The sequence below is a fragment of the Bombina bombina genome, chromosome 11 (genome assembly GCF_027579735.1).
Source record: "Bombina bombina isolate aBomBom1 chromosome 11, aBomBom1.pri, whole genome shotgun sequence".
In the NCBI taxonomy this organism is placed as follows: domain Eukaryota; kingdom Metazoa; phylum Chordata; class Amphibia; order Anura; family Bombinatoridae; genus Bombina; species Bombina bombina.
Window position 1 is genome coordinate 199,456,087 of NC_069509.1, and position 22,100 is coordinate 199,478,186.

The window sequence follows — 22,100 nt, forward strand, 5'->3', positions numbered from 1 at the left end:
GTCATTTTGTGGTTTTAAAATTGTAGATGAAAGAAACATTATGGGTTTAATGATCCTTTTTAATAGGACAGTACACTGTAAAATTAGTTTTTTCCTTAATGTGTTTTCAATGACTTGTTATACCAGTTGCAGAGTATAAAATGTATGGGAAATTTCTTCTTTAGTTTTTTTTTGTATATGAAATAGCTGGTTTTGTCCTTTGAAACCACCACCCATCAAAATGGGTTGTGCTTGCCGAGAAATCTGATCTCTTTATTTTATCATTTTATGTGCACAGATATGCTTCTTTATGTTATCTTTGTCTGTATACTAAAGCTCAATATTTAGAGAGAATGACTGAAAATTAACAATGTGTTGCTTATCTCTCCTAACCCCCCACTGGGAGTATACATTTTTCTGCTGGCTGTGTTTACAGAGCTTGTCAATAGCCTATACTTAAGTATATAAGCTTTCAGTATAGGTGTGGCTACCGCAGGCAAAATCAGCTTTTTAAAATGCTGGAACAAAGGTAATGGGGCTACTTGTAATCAATGTAATACATTGTAGCAGGTAAAATGGATCATTGGGAACACATTAAAGGGGAGTAAAACATTTCTGTCTTTTTAAAAATGTAACTTAGGTTCCGTAGTTTTGACTCCTCATTTTGAGAATTTTCCAATTGCTTTACCAGCATAGTCAGTTTGGTGTTTACAGCCCTCTGTCAGTTACCAATGCCAGCGATGACGGCGGCACACGAGAGCCTGTTATAATACAGTGTCATGTAATTGTGTGTTGTCCTGACGAGCGCTGATGTCAGGGAACAAATGATTATATCACATAGTACAGTGTCTTGTCGTATGTAGTCTGCAGAGCGCTGATGTCAGGGAACAAATGATTAGATCACATAGTACAGTGTCTTGTCGTATGTAGTCTGCAGAGCGCTGATGTCAGGGAACAAATAATTATATCACATAGTACAGTGTCTTGTCGTATGTAGTCTGCAGAGCTCTGATATCAGGGAACAAATGATTATATCACACAGTACAGTGTCTTGTCGTATGTAGTCTGCAGAGCGCTGATGTCAGGGAACAAATGATTATATCACATAGTACAGTGTCTTGTCGTATGTAGTCTGCAGAGCTCTGATATCAGGGAACAAATGATTATATCACACAGTACAGTGTCTTGTCGTATGTAGTCTGCAGAGCGCTGATGTCAGGGAACAAATGATTATATCACATAGTACAGTGTCTTGTCGTATGTAGTCTGCAGAGCTCTGATATCAGGGAACAAATGATTATATCACACAGTACAGTGTCTTGTCCTATGTAGTCTGCAGAGCGCTGATGTCAGGGAACAAATGATTAGATCACACAGTACAGTGTCTTGTTGTATGTAGTCTGCAGAGCGCTGATGTCAGGGAACAAATGATTAGATCACACAGTACAGTGTCTTGTTGTATGTAGTCTGCAGAGCGCTGATGTCAGGGAACAAATGATATCACATAGTACAGTGTCTTGTCCTATGTAGTCTGCAGAGCGCTGATGTCGGGGAACAAATGATATCACATAGTACAGTGTCTTGTTGTATGTAGTCTGCAGAGCGCTGATGTCAGGGAACAAATGATATCACATAGTACAGTGTCTTGTTGTATGTAGTCTGCAGAGCGCTGATGTCAGGGAACAAATGATATCACATAGTACAGTGTCTTGTTGTATGTAGTCTGCAGAGCGCTGATGTCAGGGAACAAATGATATCACATAGTACAGTGTCTTGTTGTATGTAGTCTGCAGAGCGCTGATGTCGGGGAACAAATGATTATATCACATAGTACAGTGTCTTGTCCTATGTAGTCTGCAGAGCGCTGATGTCGGGGAACAAATGATATCACATAGTACAGTGTCTTGTTGTATGTAGTCTGCAGAGCGCTGATGTCGAGGAACAAATGATATCACATAGTACAGTGTCTTGTTGTATGTAGTCTGCAGAGCGCTGATGTCAGGTAACAAATGATATCACATAGTACAGTGTCATGTTGTATGTAGTCTGCAGAGCGCTGATGTCAGGGAACAAATGATATCACATAGTACAGTGTCTTGTTGTATGTAGTCTGCAGAGCGCTGATGTCGAGGAACAAATGATATCACATAGTACAGTGTCTTGTTGTATGTAGTCTGCAGAGCGCTGATGTCAGGGAACAAATGATATCACATAGTACAGTGTTTTGTATGTAGTCTGCAGAGCGCTGATGTCAGGGAACAAATGATATCACATAGTACAGTGTCTTGTCGTATGCAGTCTGCAGAGCGCTGATGTCGGGGAACAAATGATATCACATAGTACAGTGTCTTGTCGTATGCAGTCTGCAGAGCGCTGATGTCGGGGAACAAATGATATCACATAGTACAGTGTCTTGTTGTATGTACAATGTTATAGATGTATATCTTGCAGCGCCAAGATGTCAACCATACAAGCTGTGCTCTTGTTGCGGAATCTCCCAACCAGATCCCAAAATGTCAATATATAAAAAGTGCTTAGTGAGTACAGCGCTACAAAATCCTAGAAAGAAGGATTTGTGGCTAAAGATGGTGTCCACGATTGGTATAAATATAAGTGACGAGTTGATAGTATTGCAAATATCCTATAGGTCTAAGTGCATGAGTATTATAATATATACGAACAATAATAACTTATAATGGATCAGATGCTCCTATATGTTAAGTTAAAAACCATTTATTTTGCTAATAATATTTTACTAATAACATTTGATTTAACATATATAGTTAAAAATCCTTGACAATATGTGTGTGCATAAAATACATAAAAGTCCTTTAAAACACAGTTCTATGACAGGATATAAAAACAAATCTATGGTACCAATAAGTGCACATAAAAATAGGGAGGTTCCAGAATACAGTCTTAAAACTGAAGAATGGTCATGAGATCCTATGTTATATCGACTTGGTAGAGTGTCCCAATGAAAAATATAAGATATAAGGTTGTGTGAAAAAATGTGAAAAAATTAAAAATTCAAAATTAAAAATATATAAAAAAATTATCGAAATATCAAAAATATAAAAATATATAAAAATATAAAATTTGTGATATCACAACTGTGAAAAAATATGTGAAGTGTTTCCAAAAAAATGCCTTGGTGATAGTCAAATATATCCTTAAAAATAGTGATATATATAATATAGTGTAACAAATAATCCCAAAAAGGTGTAACAAATGTTCCCAAAAGGTACTGATAACTCCAAATGCAAATGGTATTGAGAAGTCTATTGAGACTTAAATGTGTCCAAAGTATATATCCAAACAGGTGTAGTTATATTGTGTAGGTCCTCTTCTTGAGGTGTGTATTAAAACTTCATTATAACATCTTGAACCTAAAAAATAACGAGAAAAACGGACATAGTGCAATAAAGCTACTAAAGAATAATTGTAGAGAAAATGGTTTTTAACGTAACATATAGGAGCATCTGATCCATTATAAGTTATTATTGTTCGTATATATTATAATACTCATGCACTTAGACCTATAGGCTATTTGCAATACTATCAACTCGTCACTTATATTTATACCAATCGTGGACACCATCTTTAGCCACAAATCCTTCTTTCTAGGATTTTGTAGCGCTGTACTCACTAAGCACTTTTTATATATTGTCTTGTTGTATGTAGTCTGCAGAGCGCTGATGTCAGGGAACAAATGATATCACATAGTACAGTGTCATGTTGTATGTAGTCTGCAGAGCGCTGATGTCGGGGAACAAATGATATCACATAGTACAGTGTCTTGTCGTATGTAGTCTGCAGAGCGCTGATGTCAGGGAACAAATGATTATATCACACAGTACAGTGTCTTGTCCTATGTAGTCTGCAGAGCGCTGATGTCAGGGAACAAATGATTAGATCACATAGTACAGTGTCTTGTCCTATGTAGTCTGCAGAGCGCTGATGTCAGGGAACAAATGATTATATCACATAGTACAGTGTCTTGTCGTATGTAGTCTGCAGAGCGCTGATGTCAGGGAACAAATGATATCACATAGTACAGTGTCATGTTGTATGTAGTCTGCAGAACGCTGATGTCAGGGAACAAATGATTAGATCACATAGTACAGTGTCTTGTCGTATGTAGTCTGCAGAGCGCTGATATCAGGGAACAAATGATTAGATCACATAGTACAGTGTCTTGTCCTATGTAGTCTGCAGAGCGCTGATGTCAGGGAACAAATGATTATATCACACAGTACAGTGTCTTGTTGTATGTAGTCTGCAGAGCGCTGATGTCAGGGAACAAATGATATCACATAGTACAGTGTCATGTTGTATGTAGTCTGCAGAGTGCTGATGTCAGGGAACAAATGATTAGATCACATAGTACAGTGTCTTGTCCTATGTAGTCTGCAGAGCGCTGATGTCAGGGAACAAATGATTATATCACATAGTACAGTGTCTTGTTGTATGTAGTCTGCAGAACGCTGATGTCAGGGAACAAATGATTATATCACACAGTACAGTGTCTTGTCGTATGTAGTCTGCAGAGCGCTGATATCAGGGAACAAATGATTATATCACACAGTACAGTGTCTTGTCCTATGTAGTCTGCAGAGCGCTGATGTCAGGGAACAAATGATTATATCACACAGTACAGTGTTTTGTTGTATGTAGTCTGCAGAACGCTGATGTCAGGGAACAAATGATTATATCACATAGTACAGTGTCTTGTCATATGTAGTCTGCAGAGCGCTGATGTCAGGGAACAAATGATTATATCACACAGTACAGTGTCTTGTCGTATGTAGTCTGCAGAGTGCTGATATCAGGGAACAAATGATTATATCAAACAGTACAGTGTCTTGTCCTATGTAGTCTGCAGAGCGCTGATATCAGGGAACAAATGATTATATCACACAGTACAGTGTCTTGTCATATGTAGTCTGCAGAGCTCTGATGTCAGGGAACAAATGATTATATCACATAGTACAGTGTCTTGTCGTATGTAGTCTGCAGAGCGCTGATGTCAGGGAACAAATGATTATATCACATAGTACAGTGTCTTGTCGTATGCAGTCTGCAGAGCGCTGATGTCAGGGAACAAATGATTAGATCACATAGTACAGTGTCTTGTCGTATGCAGTCTGCAGAGCGCTGATGTCAGGGAACAAATGATTATATCACATAGTACAGTGTCTTGTCGTATGTAGTCTGCGGAGCGCTGATGTCAGGGAACAAATGATTATATCAGAGTTGCTTCAGCCTCTTTATGTTTCAGGGCGGATACCGACTGCTGGTTTTGTCTAAGGAAAAAGGTATTTAGAAGTAGACTTGCAATAAAATTTTCACAAATGCGAATCACTAACGTCAGCTTAGTACAGTGTGTGAGATAGTGTCTCAGATATGAAATATTGGCAGCTAATTGCGGTGTTCTTATCTAGACACAAAGTGAATAAAATGTATAAAAAAGCTCAGTAGTGTGACACAAGGCCAGACAGAATGTACAAAGCAGCTATATTGCTTTCACTTTTGTAATAGTTTGTTCCGCCCTCTTGGCTGCAAACTGTCAATCTGATGGCACATGACGTCATCAGATCTCATGTCATACCCTTCCTCTCTCCTTGTCATTGGCTATATGCTGACTGGTGTAGGGGGCGTTATATACAAGGTGTGCAGATGTTACATAATGTGAGTGTGTGCAATGTGCTCACTCTTAAAGAGACAATCCATGTGTTTATTTGCTGTAAAAGACTGAATGCTTCTCCCCCGTACCACAGATACACAAACCTCACAAGGTGATATTTGACCTGTCAGACGTGAACACCGTGGCCAGTGCTGCAGAGCAGATTCTACATCTTGTGGGGAGAGTGGACATTCTCATCAATAATGCTGGGATAAGTTACCGTGGTACCATACTGGATACAAACGTCAGCGTGGACAGGATGGTCATGGATACAAACTATTTTGGTCCGGTGGCTTTGACTAAAGGTGAATAAAATAAGTGAGATATTGGCCCCTGGTGAACCTTGCAGACGGTCGGCCCCTACACAAACTACAGATGCACAGCAATGCTTCCCTTTTCCCCTTTTCCTTGTATTGTATTGAAATAAATAGATTCTCGCTGGTTCTAGTGACTCCAACGCCCTTTAGACATTCCACATATAGGGCAGCCCTGGGGCTTGTAAACCAATAATAGAAACGTATATTTTAGTATTGCACAGTACAGGGATATGCATGGGAGCATTTTTACAATATACTTCTAGTAAAGGTTAGTGTTTTTAGTGGCATATGCACATATGCTGTGAGGGCCGTGCACCAGTATTCAAGCTCAGAGAGTCAGCAGTGGCTTGTTTGACACAAATTAATCTTTACAAACACAATACGCGCCAGCTTGAATACTGGTGCACGGCCCTCACAGCATATGTGTGTATGCCACAGAAATACAGTAATAACCTTTACTAGAAGCATAGTGCAGGCACACTTGTACTTTGACCTTTCTATCCCTTTTAACCTCTTGCTTGTTGAACTTCTATGTCTCTTTCAGCTGTACACAAGGATGTCCTGCTCATTTGCAACTTTTTTATATATTTTATGATTTTATAGAATTTTAAACAAATAGAGTGAAACACGGAATGAACAAACACACAGAGTGAGACACGGAATGAACAAACAGGCACAGAGAGTGAGACACGGAATGAACAAACAGGCACAGAGAGTGAGACACGGAATGAACAAACAGGCACAGAGAGTGAGACTCGGAATGAACAAACAGGCACAGAGAGTGAGACTAGGAATGAACACGCACAGAATGAGACTAGGAATGAACACACACAGAATGAGACTAGGAATGAACACACACAGAATGAGACTAGGAATGAACACACACAGAATGAGACTAGGAATGAACACACACACACACAGTGAGACTAGGAATGCACACACACACACACACAGTGAGACTAGGAATGCACACACACACACAGTGAGACTAGGAATGCACACACACACACACACAGTGAGACTAGGAATGAACACACACACACAGTGAGACTAGGAATGAACACACACACAGTGAGACTAGGAATGAACACACACACAGTGAGACTAGGAATGAACACACACACAGTGAGACTAGGAATGAACACACACACAATGAGACTAGGAATGAACACACACACACACAGTGAGACTAGGAATGAACACACACACACAGTGAGACTAGGAATGAACACACACACACAGTGAGACTAGGAATGAACACACACACACACACACACACAGTGAGACTAGGAATGAACACACACACACACACAGTGAGACTAGGAATGAACACACACACACACAGTGAGACTAGGAATGAACACACACAGTGAGACTAGGAATGAACACACACACACACAGTGAGACTAGGAATGAACACACACACACACAGTGAGACTAGGAATGAACACACATACACAGTGAGACTAGGAATGAACACACACACACACACAGTGAGACTAGGAATGAACACACACACACAGTGAGACTAGGAATGAACACACACACACACAGTGAGACTAGGAATGAACACACACACACACAGTGAGACTAGGAATGAACACACACACACACAGTGAGACAAGAAATGAACACACACACACACAGTGAGACTAGGAATGAACACACACACACACACAGTGAGACTAGGAATGAACACACGCGCACACAGTGAGACTAGGAATGAACACACACACACACAGTGAGACTAGGAATGAACACACACACACACAGTGAGACTAGGAATGAACACACACACACAGTGAGACTAGGAATGAACACACACACAATGAGACTAGGAATGAACGAACACACACACAATGAGACTAGGAATGAACGAACACACACACAATGAGACTAGGAATGAACGAACACACACACAATGAGACTAGGAATGAACACACACACACACAGTGAGACTAGGAATGAACACACACAGTGAGACTAGGAATGAACACACACAGTGAGACTAGTAATGAACACACACACACAGTGAGACTAGGAATGAACACACGCGCACACAGTGAGACTAGGAATGAACACACGCGCACACAGTGAGACTAGGAATGAACACACGCGCACACAGTGAGACTAGGAATGAACACACGCGCACACAGTGAGACTTGGAATGAGCACGCGCACACAGTGAGACTAGGAATGAACACACATACACAGTGAGACTAGGAATGAACACACGCGCACACAGTGAGACTAGGAATGAACACACGCGCACACAGTGAGACTAGGAATGAACACACGCGCACACAGTGAGACTAGGAATGAACACACGCGCACACAGTGAGACTAGGAATGAACACACGCGCACACAGTGAGACTTGGAATGAGCACGCGCACACAGTGAGACTAGGAATGAACACAAGCACACACAGTGAGACTAGGAATGAACACACGCACACACAGTGAGACTAGGAATTAACATTATCACTGTGCAGCTCATATTGAATCTACCTAATAGAGCGACCCATCTGCTGTTTTGCAGCTATTTTTAATTAATGTCTGAGATTTTCTGTTTCCTTGGAATGATTTGTGTGTTTCTCTCATTTCAAGCTCTTCTCCCATCTATGATCAAGAACAGACGTGGGCATATTGTGGCCATCAGCAGCGTGCAGGGGAAGATTAGTATACCTTTCCGATCAGCCTGTAAGTACACAGCCCGCTCTTTTACCCTGGGCCATTATCCTACACAGCTCTATTGTCGCACATCCCCAAGGAAACCCACTTGGACATTCTAAGGCACATTCACAATGTTCTGATTCTCCAAGGTGGACCAAAATTGTTTTTGTCTGTAGGTGCTCTAGAAGATCTCAAAAACCCATACTAATGCTTGTTACCATACTGTTATATCACATTTATAGAGAAATTATTACTTCTTAATTCTGTTAAATCTATTATCCAGATGCTGCTTCTAAACATGCTACGCAAGCTTTCTTTGATTGCCTCAGAGCAGAGATGGAACCACATGACATTGACGTCACAGTAGTGAGTCCAGGCTATATCCAGACAAACCTTTCTGTGAACGCTGTAACTGGTGATGGGTCCAAATATGGAGGTATGTATCCATTAGCCAGAACATTCAGAAGCTGAGAACCTGGCCTTATTTATTGTTTAGTCATATGTATCAGTAGAAATTATAACTGTGCTTTTCTATTCAGTATAATCTTTTTGTACCGTCGTTCTCTCAAATTCTAACATAACACCACATGATACTAGAAGTATTAATACAAGTCTTAGACTTTTGTCATTCCACAGTTCCAAAACTTCTGTTAAGAAACGACAATAGTACAGCTCTGAACTGCGCTATCTCTAGGCCAGAGCAACTTGTATTCTGGTCTTCTGAAATCCAAAAGTTCACTATACAAAACCGTTACAACCATGAATCATTAAAATAACTATACAAATTGTTACAACCATGAATCATTACAATAACTATACAAACCGTTACAACCATGAATCATTACATTAGCTATACAAACCGTTACAGCCATGAATCATTACAATAACTATACAAATTGTTACAACCATGAATCATTACAATAACTATACAAACCGTTACAACCATGAATCATTACATTAGCTATACAAACCGTTACAGCCATGAATCATTACAATAACTATACAAATTGTTACAACCATGAATCATTACAATAACTATACAAACCGTTACAACCATGAATCATTACAATAACTATACAAACCGTTACAACCATGAATCATTACATTAGCTATACAAACCGTTACAGCCATGAATCATTACAATAACTATACAAATTGTTACAACCATGAATCATTACAATAACTATACAAACCGTTACAACCATGAATCATTACATTAGCTATACAAACCGTTACAGCCATGAATCATTACAATAACTATACAAATTGTTACAACCATGAATCATTACAATAACTATACAAAACCGTTACAACCATGAATCATTACAATAACTATACAAACCGTTACAACCATGAATCATTACATTAGCTATACAAACCGTTACAGCCATGAATCATTACAATAACTATACAAATTGTTACAACCATGAATCATTGCAATAACTATACAAAACCGTTACAACCATGAATCATTACAATAACTATACAAACCGTTACAACCATGAATCATTACATTAGCTATACAAACCGTTACAGCCATGAATCATCACAATAATACAAACCACTACAGCTATGAATCATTACAATAATAATACAAACAGCTACAGCCATGAATTCATTTCTAAATGATTCATAAACACGTCGACCACATAGAAACACTTACCTAAGTGATAGTCAAGTCAAAATTAAACTTTCATTATTCAGATAGGGCATGCAATTTTAAACAACTTTCCAATTTACTTTTATAATCAAATTTGCTTTGTTTTCTTAATATTCTTTTTTGAAAGCTTAAGTTAGGTAGGCTCATATGCTAATTTCTAAGTCCTTGAAGGCCGCCTTTTATCTGAATGCATTTTGACAGATTTTCACAGCTAGACAGTGCTTGTTCATGTGTGTCATATAGATAACATTGTGCTTACTCCCATGGAGTTATCTATTAATCAACACTGATTGGCTAAAATGTAAATCTGTAAAAAGAACTGAAATAAGGGGGCAGTCTGCAGAGGCTTAGATACAAGGTAATCACAGAGGTAAAAAGTATATTAATATAACTGAGATAAGGGGCAGTCTGCAGAGGCTTAGATACAAGGTAATCACAGAGGTAAAAAGTATATTAATATAAATGAGATAAGGAACAGTCTGCAGAGGCTTAGATACAAGGTAATCACAGAGGTAAAAAGTATATTAATATAACTGAGATAAGGAGCAGTCTGCAGAGGCTTAGATACAAGGTAATTACAGAGGTAAAAAGTATATTAATATAACTGAGATAAGGATAAGTCTGCAGAGGCTTAGATACAAGGTAATCACAGAGGTAAAAAGTATATTAATATAAATGAGATAAGGGGCAGTCTGCAGAGGCTTAGATACAAGGTAATCACAGAGGTAAAAAGTATATTATAACTGAGATAAGGGGCAGTCTGCAGAGGCTTAGATACAAGGTAATCACAGAGGTAAAAAGTATATTATAATTAAGATAAGGGGCAGTCTGCAGAGGCTTAGATACAAGGTAGTCACAGAGGTAAAAAGTATATTAATATAACAGTATTGGTTATGCAAAACTGGGGAATGGGTAATAAAGGAATTTTCTATCTTTTTATACAATAAAAATTCTGGAGTAGACTGTCCCATTAAAGGTTCCAATTGCCGGGAACTTCTGGTGCCAATATGGCTTCCTCCAGTCGCAGATCAAAGAAGTGAGACGTTCAATTGCCAATCTGTGACTAGTCTCGTCAGTGCGGCCCATTTATAAAGTTTTAAATTGGGGAGACCCAACCCCCCACTCAGGTAGGGTAGTTGTAGTTTGTCAGATGCTATACGGGGTTTCCTCCATTTCCATATAAAAGCATTTATAGCTCTGGATATTAGTGCCAGATCTTTCTTGGTTATAAGATAAGGAAGTGCAAGCAGCAGGTACATTATTTTGGGCAGAATGGACATTTTAACTAGATTAATCTGGCCCATCAGGCCTAGAGGAAGGTTCACCCAGTTCTTCAATATGGTGGATAGATTAATGCATTGTCTGGAGACGTTCAATTCATATATCTTTTGTGGGTTCCTATGTAGTCGAATACCCAGGTATGTGAGTGATTCCTGAGCCACCACGAAGGGATATCTATGGGTGGAGTGTTGGTGCTTGTTCAGCCACAGTATTTCAGATTTGGAGGTATTGATTTTGTAGCCTGAGAAGCTACCAAATTCTGTTATCTGTAATATACGTGGGATGTGTAACGATGGTGTGTCAACAAAGAGTAGCATGTCATCCGCATATAAGGCTAATAGACAGAATTTTCCAGGCATCACCATCCAAGGGATCCCTCTCCTAAGTTCAGATGCTAGTGGTTCTGGGGCGAGATCAAAAAGTAGGGGTGATAGTGGGCAGCCCTGTTGGGTACCCCTTTGTAGGGTGAAGTCGGGGGAGAATAGTCCATTTACCAGAATACGAGCTGTAGGATTTGTGTATATTTTATTAAATAACTCTAAGAATGGGCCCTGGAATTTGAAACGTTGCATTGTGTGCAGATGATGTGGCCACTCAACACAAAACCTGTTTGATCTGTGTGTAATAAGTTTAGGAGTATGATTGATTTTTTTTTTTTTTTTAAAGCGGTTTCCCAGAATTTTTATTAGGATTTTATAGTCCGTGTTTAGTAGGGAGATGGGGCGATAGGATTCCGGTAGGGTATGGTTTTTGCCTGGTGTGGGGATGAGGGTTATGTGGGCAGAGGAGAAGTTTTGTAAAGGGTGTTACGGTGTCTTGGAAATAAGCATTATAAGGTTTAGCTAAGGTGGGGGAGATCCACCCGGGCCTGGTGCCTTTTCACATGATATGGATTTAAGGGTGAGGGATATTTCGTTGGTGGCGATGGGGGGCGTTCAAACTATCCAGCTGATCCCGTGTCATTTGGGGCAGCTCAAGAGACTGCCAAAAGGCCGGCTGAGTGTCTATAGAGCTGAGGGGCTGCTTGGTGTATAATTGCGTGTAGTATTGTGCAAAACAGCATGCCACCTCCGAAGGAGATGTGAGTGTCCTACCCTGGGATCTGATTGCGGCTACATTTGTTTTTGCTGTATGAAATTTTGTAAGGGATGCTAGCAGCCTACCCGTTCTACTGCCGTATCTATAGTACTTCCTTGACGTTTTTATGAGGCCAGATGCAGCCTGTTGCTTGAGGAATGCCTCCAGATCTTCCTTAGCTGCAATATATAAATCTAAGGTTGCGTCTGTTTTCTTCTGTTATGTGTGATCAGTCCACGGGTCATCATTACTTCTGGGATATAACTCCTCCCCAACAGGAAATGCAAGAGGATTCACCCAGCAGAGCTGCATATAGCTCCTCCCCTCTACGTCAGTCCCAGTCATTCTCTTGCACCCAACGACTAGATAGGATGTGTGAGAGGACTATGGTGATTATACTTAGTTTTTATGACTTCAATCAAAAGTTTGTTATTTTACAATAGCACCGGAGCGTGTTATTACTTCTCTGGCAGAGTTTGAGGAAGAATCTACCAGAGTTTTTTACTATGATTTTAACCGGAGTAGTTAAGATCATATTGCTGTTCTCGGCCATCTGAGGGAGGTAAAAGCTTCAGATCAGGGGACAGCGGGCAGATGAATCTGCATTGAGGTATGTAGCAGTTTTTATTTTCTGAATGGAATTGATGAGAAAATCCTGCCATACCGTTATAATGACATGTATGTATACATTTCAGTATTCTGGGGATGGTATTTCACCGGAACTACTCTGTTAAAAGTCACTAATCCTTTTAATAAGTATTTATCATGTTAAACGTTTTTGCTGGAATGTAGAATCGTTTACATTTCTGAGGTACTGAGTGAATAAATATTTGGGCATTATTTTCCACTTGGCAGTTGTTTGCTTTTAATTGTGACAGTTTCGTTTCTCTTCACTGCTGTGTGTGAGAGGGAGGGGCCGTTTTTGGCGCTCTTTGCTACGCATCAAAAATTTCCAGTCAGCTACTCTTATATTCCCTGCATGATCCGGTTCATCTCTGACAGATCTCAGGGGTCTTCAAACTTCTTTGGAGGGAGGTAGATTCTCTCAGCAGAGCTGTGAGAATTTTATATTGACTGTGAATAAAAACGTTGCTCTGTAATTTTTTATGTCAAATTTAATTATTGTTATTTTACTAATGGGAACAAACCTTTACTAAAAGTTGTGTTGTTTTAAAGTTTGATGCTATAACTGTTTTTCAGTTCATTATTTCAACTGTCATTTAATCGTTTAGTACCTCTTTGAGGCACAGTACGTTTTTGCTAAAAAAGATTATAACCAAGTTGCAAGTTTATTGCTAGTGTGTTAAACATGTCTGACTCAGAGGAAGATATCTGTGTCATTTGTTCCAATGCCAAGGTGGAGCCCAATAGAAATTTATGTACTAACTGTATTGATGCTACTTTAAATAAAAGTCAATCTGTACAATTTGAACAAATTTCACCAAACAGCGAGGGGAGAGTTATGCCGACTAACTCGCCTCACGCGGCAGTACCTGCATCTCCCGCCCGGGAGGTGCGTGATATTATGGCGCCTAGTACATCTGGGCGACCATTACAGATAACATTACAAGATATGGCTACTGTTATGACTGAAGTTTTGTCTAAATTACCAGAACTAAGAGGCAAGCGTGATCACTCTGGGGTGAGAACAGAGTGCGCTGACAATACTAGGGTCATGTCTGATACTGCGTCACAGCTTGCAGAGCATGAGGACGGAGAGCTTCATTCTGTGGGTGACGGTTCTGATCCAAACAGATTGGATTCAGATATTTCAAATTTTAAATTTAAATTGGAGAACCTCCGTGTATTACTAGGGGAGGTTTTAGCAGCTCTCAATGATTGTAACACCGTTGCAATACCAGAGAAATTGTGTAGGTTGGATAAATACTTTGCGGTACCGGCGAGTACTGACGTTTTTCCTATACCTAAGAGACTAACTGAAATTGTTACTAAGGAGTGGGATAGACCCGGTGTGCCGTTCTCACCCCCTCCAATATTTAGAAAGATGTTTCCAATAGACGCCACCACTCGGGACTTATGGCAAACGGTCCCTAAGGTGGAGGGAGCAGTTTCTACTTTAGCTAAGCGTACCACTATCCCGGTGGAGGATAGCTGTGCTTTTTCAGATCCAATGGATAAAAAATTAGAGGGTTACCTTAAGAAAATGTTTGTTCAACAAGGTTTTATATTGCAACCCCTTGCATGTATCGCGCCGATTACGGCTGCGGCAGCATTTTGGATTGAGTCTCTGGAAGAGAACCTTAGTTCATCTACGCTAGACGACATTACGGACAGGCTTAGAGTCCTTAAACTAGCTAATTCATTCATTTCGGAGGCCGTAGTACATTTAACCAAACTTACGGCTAAGAACTCAGGATTCGCCATCCAGGCACGTAGGGCGCTGTGGCTAAAATCCTGGTCAGCTGATGTTACTTCTAAGTCCAAATTACTTAATATACCTTTCAAGGGGCAGTCTTTATTTGGGCCCGGTTTGAAAGAAATTATCGCTGACATTACAGGAGGTAAGGGCCACGCCCTACCTCAAGACAAAGCCAAAGCTAAGGCTAGACAGTCAAATTTTCGTCCCTTTCGGAATTTCAAAACAGGAGCAGCATCAACCTCCACTGCACCAAAACAGGAGGGAGCTGTTGCTCGTTACAGGCAAGGCTGGAAACCTAACCAGTCCTGGAACAAGGGCAAGCAGGCCAGGAAACCTGCTGCTGCCCCAAAGACAGCATGAACCGAGAGCCCTCGATCCGGGACCGGATCTAGTGGGGGGCAGACTTTCTCTCTTCGCCCAGGCCTGGGCAAGAGATGTTCAGGATCCCTGGGCGCTAGAGATCATATCTCAGGGATACCTTCTAGACTTCAAATTATCTCCCCCAAGAGGGAGATTTCATCTGTCAAGGTTGTCAACAAACCAGATAAAGAAAGAAGCGTTTCTACGCTGTGTACAAGATCTGTTATTAATGGGAGTGATCCATCCGGTTCCGCGGTCGGAACAAGGACAAGGATTCTACTCAAACCTGTTTGTGGTTCCCAAAAAAGAGGGAACTTTCAGGCCAATCTTAGATTTAAAGATTCTAAACAAATTTCTAAGAGTTCCATCGTTCAAAATGGAAACTATTCGGACAATCTTACCCATGATCCAAAAGGGTCAGTACATGACCACAGTGGATTTAAAAGATGCTTACCTTCACATACCGATTCACAAAGATCATCACCGGTACCTAAGGTTTGCCTTCTTAGACAGGCACTACCAGTTTGTAGCTCTTCCATTCGGATTGGCTACGGCTCCAAGAATCTTCACAAAGGTTCTGGGTGCCCTTCTGGCGGTACTAAGACCGCGAGGGATTTCAGTAGCTCCGTATCTAGACGACATTCTAATACAAGCTTCAAGCTTTCAAACTGCCAAGTCTCATACAGAGTTAGTTCTGGCATTTCTAAGGTCGCATGGATGGAAAGTGAACGAAAAGAAGAGTTCTCTTTTTCCTCTCACAAGAGTTCCATTCTTGGGGACTCTTATAGATTCTGTAGAAATGAAGATTTACCTGACAGAAGACAGGTTAACAAAGCTTCTAAATGCATGCCGTGTCCTTCATTCCATTCAACACCCGTCAGTAGCTCAATGCATGGAGGTGATCGGCTTAATGGTAGCGGCAATGGACATAGTACCTTTTGCACGCCTACACCTCAGACCGCTGCAATTGTGCATGCTAAGTCAGTGGAATGGGGATTACTCAGATTTGTCCCCTACTCTGAATCTGAATCAAGAGACCAGAAATTCTCTTCTATGGTGGCTTTATCGGCCACACCTGTCCAGGGGGATGCCATTCAGCAGGCCAGACTGGACAATTGTAACAACAGACGCCAGCCTACTAGGTTGGGGCGCTGTCTGGAATTCTCTGAAGGTTCAGGGACTATGGAATCAGGAGGAGAGTCTCCTTCCAATAAACATTCTGGAATTGAGAGCAGTTCTCAATGCCCTTCTGGCTTGGCCCCAATTAACAACTCGGGGGTTCATCAGGTTTCAGTCGGACAACATCACGACTGTAGCTTACATCAACCATCAGGGAGGGACAAGAAGCTCCCTAGCAATGATGGAAGTATCAAAGATAATTCGCTGGGCAGAGTCTCACTCTTGCCACCTGTCAGCAATCCACATCCCGGGAGTGGAGAACTGGGAGGCGGATTTTTTGAGTCGCCAGACTTTTCATCCGGGGGAGTGGGAACTTCATCCGGAGGTCTTTGCCCAAATACTTCGACGTTGGGGCAAACCAGAGATAGATCTCATGGCGTCTCGCCAGAACGCCAAACTTCCTCACTACGGGTCCAGATCCAGGGATCCGGGAGCGGTTCTGATAGATGCTTTGACAGCACCTTGGAACTTCGGGATGGCTTATGTGTTTCCACCCTTCCCGCTGCTTCCTCGATTGATTGCCAAAATCAAACAGGAGAGAGCATCAGTGATTCTAATAGCGCCTGCATGGCCACGCAGGACTTGGTATGCAGATCTAGTGGACATGTCATCCTGTCCGCCTTGGTCTCTACCTCTAAGACAGGACCTTCTGATACAGGGTCCATTCAAACATCAAAATCTAACTTCTCTGAAGCTGACTGCTTGGAAATTGAACGCTTGATTTTATCAAAACGTGGTTTTTCTGAGTCGGTAATTGATACCCTGATACAGGCTAGGAAGCCTGTTACCAGAAAGATTTACCATAAAATATGGCGTAAATACCTATACTGGTGCGAATCCAAACGTTACTCCTGGAGTAAGGTTAGGATCCCTAGGATATTGTCCTTTCTACAAGAAGGTTTAGAAAAGGGTTTATCAGCTAGTTCATTAAAGGGACAGATTTCAGCTCTGTCCATCTTGTTACACAGGCGTCTGTCAGAAAATCCAGACGTCCAGACCTTTTGTCAGGCTTTAGCTAGGATCAAGCCTGTGTTTAAAGCTGTTGCTCCGCCATGGAGTTTAAACTTAGTTCTTAACGTTTTACAGGGTGTTCCGTTTGAACCCCTTCATTCCATTGATATAAAATTGTTATCTTGGAAAGTTCTGTTTTTAATGGCTATTTCCTCGGCTCGAAGAGTCTCTGAGTTATCAGCTTTACATTGTGATTCTCCTTATCTGATTTTTCACTCAGACAAGGTAGTTCTGCGTACTAAACCTGGGTTCTTACCTAAGGTAGTCACTAACAGGAATATCAATCAAGAGATTGTTGTTCCATCCTTGTGTCCAAATCCTTCTTCAAAGAAGGAACGTCTTCTACACAATCTGGATGTAGTTCGTGCCCTCAAGTTCTACTTGCAGGCAACTAAAGATTTTCGCCAAACTTCTTCCCTGTTTGTCGTTTATTCTGGACAGAGGAGAGGTCAAAAAGCTTCTGCTACCTCTCTCTCTTTTTGGCTTCGTAGCATAATACGTTTAGCCTATGAGACTGCTGGACAGCAGCCTCCTGAAAGAATTACAGCTCACTCCACTAGAGCTGTGGCTTCCACTTGGGCCTTTAAGAATGAGGCCTCTGTTGAACAGATTTGCAAGGCTGCAACTTGGTCTTCGCTTCATACTTTTTCCAAATTTTACAAATTTGACACTTTTGCTTCTTCGGAGGCTATTTTTGGGAGAAAGGTTCTTCAGGCAGTGGTTCCTTCTGTATAATGAGCCTGCCTATCCCTCCCGTCATCCGTGTACTTTTGCTTTGGTATTGGTATCCCAGAAGTAATGATGACCCGTGGACTGATCACACATAACAGAAGAAAACATAATTTATGCTTACCTGATAAATTCCTTTCTTCTGTTGTGTGATCAGTCCACGGCCCGCCCTGTTTTAAGGCAGGTAAATATCTTTTAAATTATACTCCAGTCACCACTTCACCCTTGGTTACTCCTTTCTCGTTGATTCTTGGTCGAATGACTGGGACTGACGTAGAGGGGAGGAGCTATATGCAGCTCTGCTGGGTGAATCCTCTTGCATTTCCTGTTGGGGAGGAGTTATATCCCAGAAGTAATGATGACCCGTGGACTGATCACACAACAGAAGAAAGGAATTTATCAGGTAAGCATAAATTATGTTTTTCTTGTGTGATCTGATTGATATACGCAGCCTAGTCTCCTCTGCAACGCAATGTATCTCTGTTGGGTTTTGTGTTTAATGTTAGCGACATAAGAAAGTATGTGACCTGTGAGTACCGACTTTGCAGCTTCCCAGAACAACTGGGGATGGTCAAGGTGGGCTATGTTATCAGTATAGTAATCCGTCCAGCAGTGAGTCAGAAATGTTGTGAAAGCCTCTGACGAGGTTAGATAAGTGGGGAAGCAAAATGTATTTCTGTTTGGGCTCAGTCCCTGGGATTCTAAGGTAATCTCAACTGGTGCACGGTCAGAAATCCAGTATATCGTGTATTTTGTCATGTTGAACTAAGGGGATTAGGGAGTTGGATATTAAGAAAAAATTAATTCTGGATAAAGTTGATTTAGCCTTGGAGAGGCCTGTGAAATCTTTACCCTCTGAGTGGCGCAGTCTCCAGATATCACACAAATTAAGGTCCGAGTATAGTCTGTTAAAAAATCCTGGTCTCAAACCTGGCCTTGTAGTTTATATACGGATCCTTAGCCATTTTGTCCCTCAGCCATAATCTATTAAACGTATGTGAAGGCGACAAGTTAAAATCGCCTCCCACTATCAGTCTGGTGCCCATATACGGCACTAAGGCCTGTATCAATGTGTCCCAAAAAAATTGTGATCTATGGTTGGGTGTGTAGACGTTACAAAAGGTATAATCCGAATCTGCCTGCCACATCAGTATGAGTGTGTGTAATAGCTGTGGTCAGCTTTCCTTCCATAAGGCAGGGAAAGTCCACGACTTCATTCCTTACTGTTGGGAAATACAACACCTGGCCATCAGGAGGAGGCAAAGACACCCCAGCCAAAGGCTTAAATATCCCTCCCACTTCCCCTATCCCCCAGTCATTCTTTGCCTTTCGTCACTATAGGCAACTAATCCTCCATCTGGAGGGGGCCTTTTTCCAGCGTACTTTACAGCCCAGTTACAATCAGTGGTGTCTGTGGCCCTGAGTGCCTTACCTCTCTCTACAAACACAAGAGAAAGGTTAAGCTACATTTCTTTTTTTATGACACGATGAGTCCACGGATCATCTTAATTACTAATGGGATATTCACCTCCTGGTCAGCAGGAGGCGGCAAAGAGCACCACAGCAAAGCTGTTAAATAGTTCCTCCCTTCCCTCCCACTCCAGTCATTCTCTTTGCCTACGTTAGTGCTAGTAGGAGGTAAAGTGAGGTGTTAGTATAGATTCTTCAATCAAGAGTTTATATTTTAAAGTAGTGCAAGATTGTGCTGTTTTGTTCTGGGGTGTAGCCGTAGTCCATATCAGTCTCTACAGTAAAGCTATTGGTGGCTTTAGAGCAATGGGAACTTGTGGGACATAATTCTCACTGCGCCTCCCATGTGTTTTGCTGCCCTGTATGCCTTAGTCTGAGGAAAAGGATTACTCAGCATGCCTTGTTTTCCACAGGTCAATGGGAGGGAGAGGACCTCTTAAACCTGGGATCTGCCTTGCTGTCAGGCAGAAGATGAGGTAAGTGCTAAATTTTTGTCTAGGGATAGAAGGGAAATCTCAGAAAAAAGTTTGGGCACTGTATTATTTTATTCAAAGCCTCATTATCAATAAGGAATAGATTCTCCTATTATGTTAGGGGACACTATGACAGTTTTTGGGCTTTATTATTCTTTTAAGCCTCATTAAAGTTGATAGATTGTCCTATTGTGTTAGGAGATATTACGTTCACTTAGACGCAGGCACTGGGGCTGGATGCGCCATGACCCTCATCTCCTGGCAGTTTCATAACATTATTTTAAGCGACCGGGAGATTACATGTTGACTATTACAGGTTTGGACGCTGCTACATGAACAGGCTCAGTAGGTTTTTTTTGTGTTAAAACTAACGAACTACACAATTAGTTATAAAGCTGGTTATGGCGACAGAGAGTTATTGTTACGCCCACGATGGGCGGTACTTATGTGGCTCCATTTTAGTTGCGCAGCTGTTCCTCTTTTTCCGGTTTTTGGAAAGGCTGTTTAGTTTAAGGTTTTGGCGCTTAGAGCAGCGCTTCTGTTGCAGCAGAATTTTGTGCGGATGGGCTGACAGGCACGTCAGCTGCGTTAAGCTGAGGTATAGAGGGGGTTTGCTGACGCAGCAATCTTTACAACGGACCTCCTTATGTACCGATCCACCAACTTTTTCTGCTTACCTTAGAATAAAAATGTATTCTCTTAAACTAAACTTAAAGAGACAGTAGAGTTTATGTGACCTATTAAGTCATCTCTGTCCACCCAGATAAGTAGGTTACTCTTTATAATAAAAGTGAGCACATAAAGACTGTTACTATCTCTTTAAATGTTAAAGTTAAGATTGTTATTGGATTAATCATTTTGTCTCTGTTCCCTATGTTGTTAAATAACTGCCACTTAAATAGTTACTCTTTCAAATTTAAAGAGACAGTAACGGTTTTTATATGTTAATTTTATTAAAAACCTTTTATTAGATTAATCATGTATTCTCTGTTCCCTATGTTGTGAGAGATTTTTTTCCAGAGGAATAAAATATTTTCTCGCAAATGTACAAAACTTTTTATAGCCCACACATGCAGTACCCTGCGCTTCCTCACAAACTTCACCTAGAGTTATTCTCCAGACATCGCTTCCATACGACCTTTTAATCCATATCTGTTGTATCTGTTCCCATACTGTAGGGAAATCGCTCGAGGAAATGTTGCTAATACAGTAGTATCTATTCCGAATTTTCCTCTCTGAAGCATGAAGAGGAGGATACTTTGGTAGTATATAAGGGGGAAAGCTCAGACTCTAATTGTGTAATTCCTTTGTCTGATACTGAAGTGTTTTCTTTCAGTTAAGCTTGAACACCTCCGTTTGTTATTGTAGTAGATTTGAGCTACCCTGGACAACGACGACTTCTCCGGCAAAGTCAATTATTTTAAGTCCAGCAATCCAATGATTGGAAGGATAGGGAGAAACTGGGTATTCCTTTTTCTCCAGATTTAGCAGACTCTATCAAGGAGTTTTTCCAATGGTACCCAGGGATTGTGTGTACGTCGGAGTTACAGCTACCTGCGGTTTGTATTGCTTTGTCACTGGTGCAGTGACATACTGGTTGATGCGTTGTCTGTAGGACAGACACTTCTCTCGAAGAAATCCAGGATAGGGTTGAGGCAATTAAGTTAGCCAACGCCTCTATGTCAGATGCTCCACTTCAAGGTTTTTAAACTGGGAACTAGGATTTCAGGATTTGCCATAAGGCCTGCAGATCGTTAAGACTGTGAATGCCTCATCTGAGTATAAATTTTTTGTTATTCCCTACAAAGGGAAGACCTTGTTTGGT

The 22,100-nt window shown here is 41.0% G+C and overlaps 1 protein-coding gene across 3 annotated transcripts in view; it reads left to right on the plus strand.

The window, feature by feature from the left end:
• Positions 1 to 22,100, plus strand: part of DHRS7B (dehydrogenase/reductase 7B) — a 99,478-nt gene that overhangs the window by 58,859 nt on the left and 18,519 nt on the right. For all 3 annotated transcript variants that reach the window (XM_053694697.1, XM_053694699.1, XM_053694698.1), the window contains 3 exons: positions 5,760 to 5,970; positions 8,590 to 8,682; positions 8,939 to 9,091. In XM_053694697.1, coding sequence (XP_053550672.1) covers positions 5,760 to 5,970; positions 8,590 to 8,682; positions 8,939 to 9,091 — 457 coding nt within the window. The remainder of the gene's footprint in view (positions 1 to 5,759; positions 5,971 to 8,589; positions 8,683 to 8,938; positions 9,092 to 22,100) is intronic.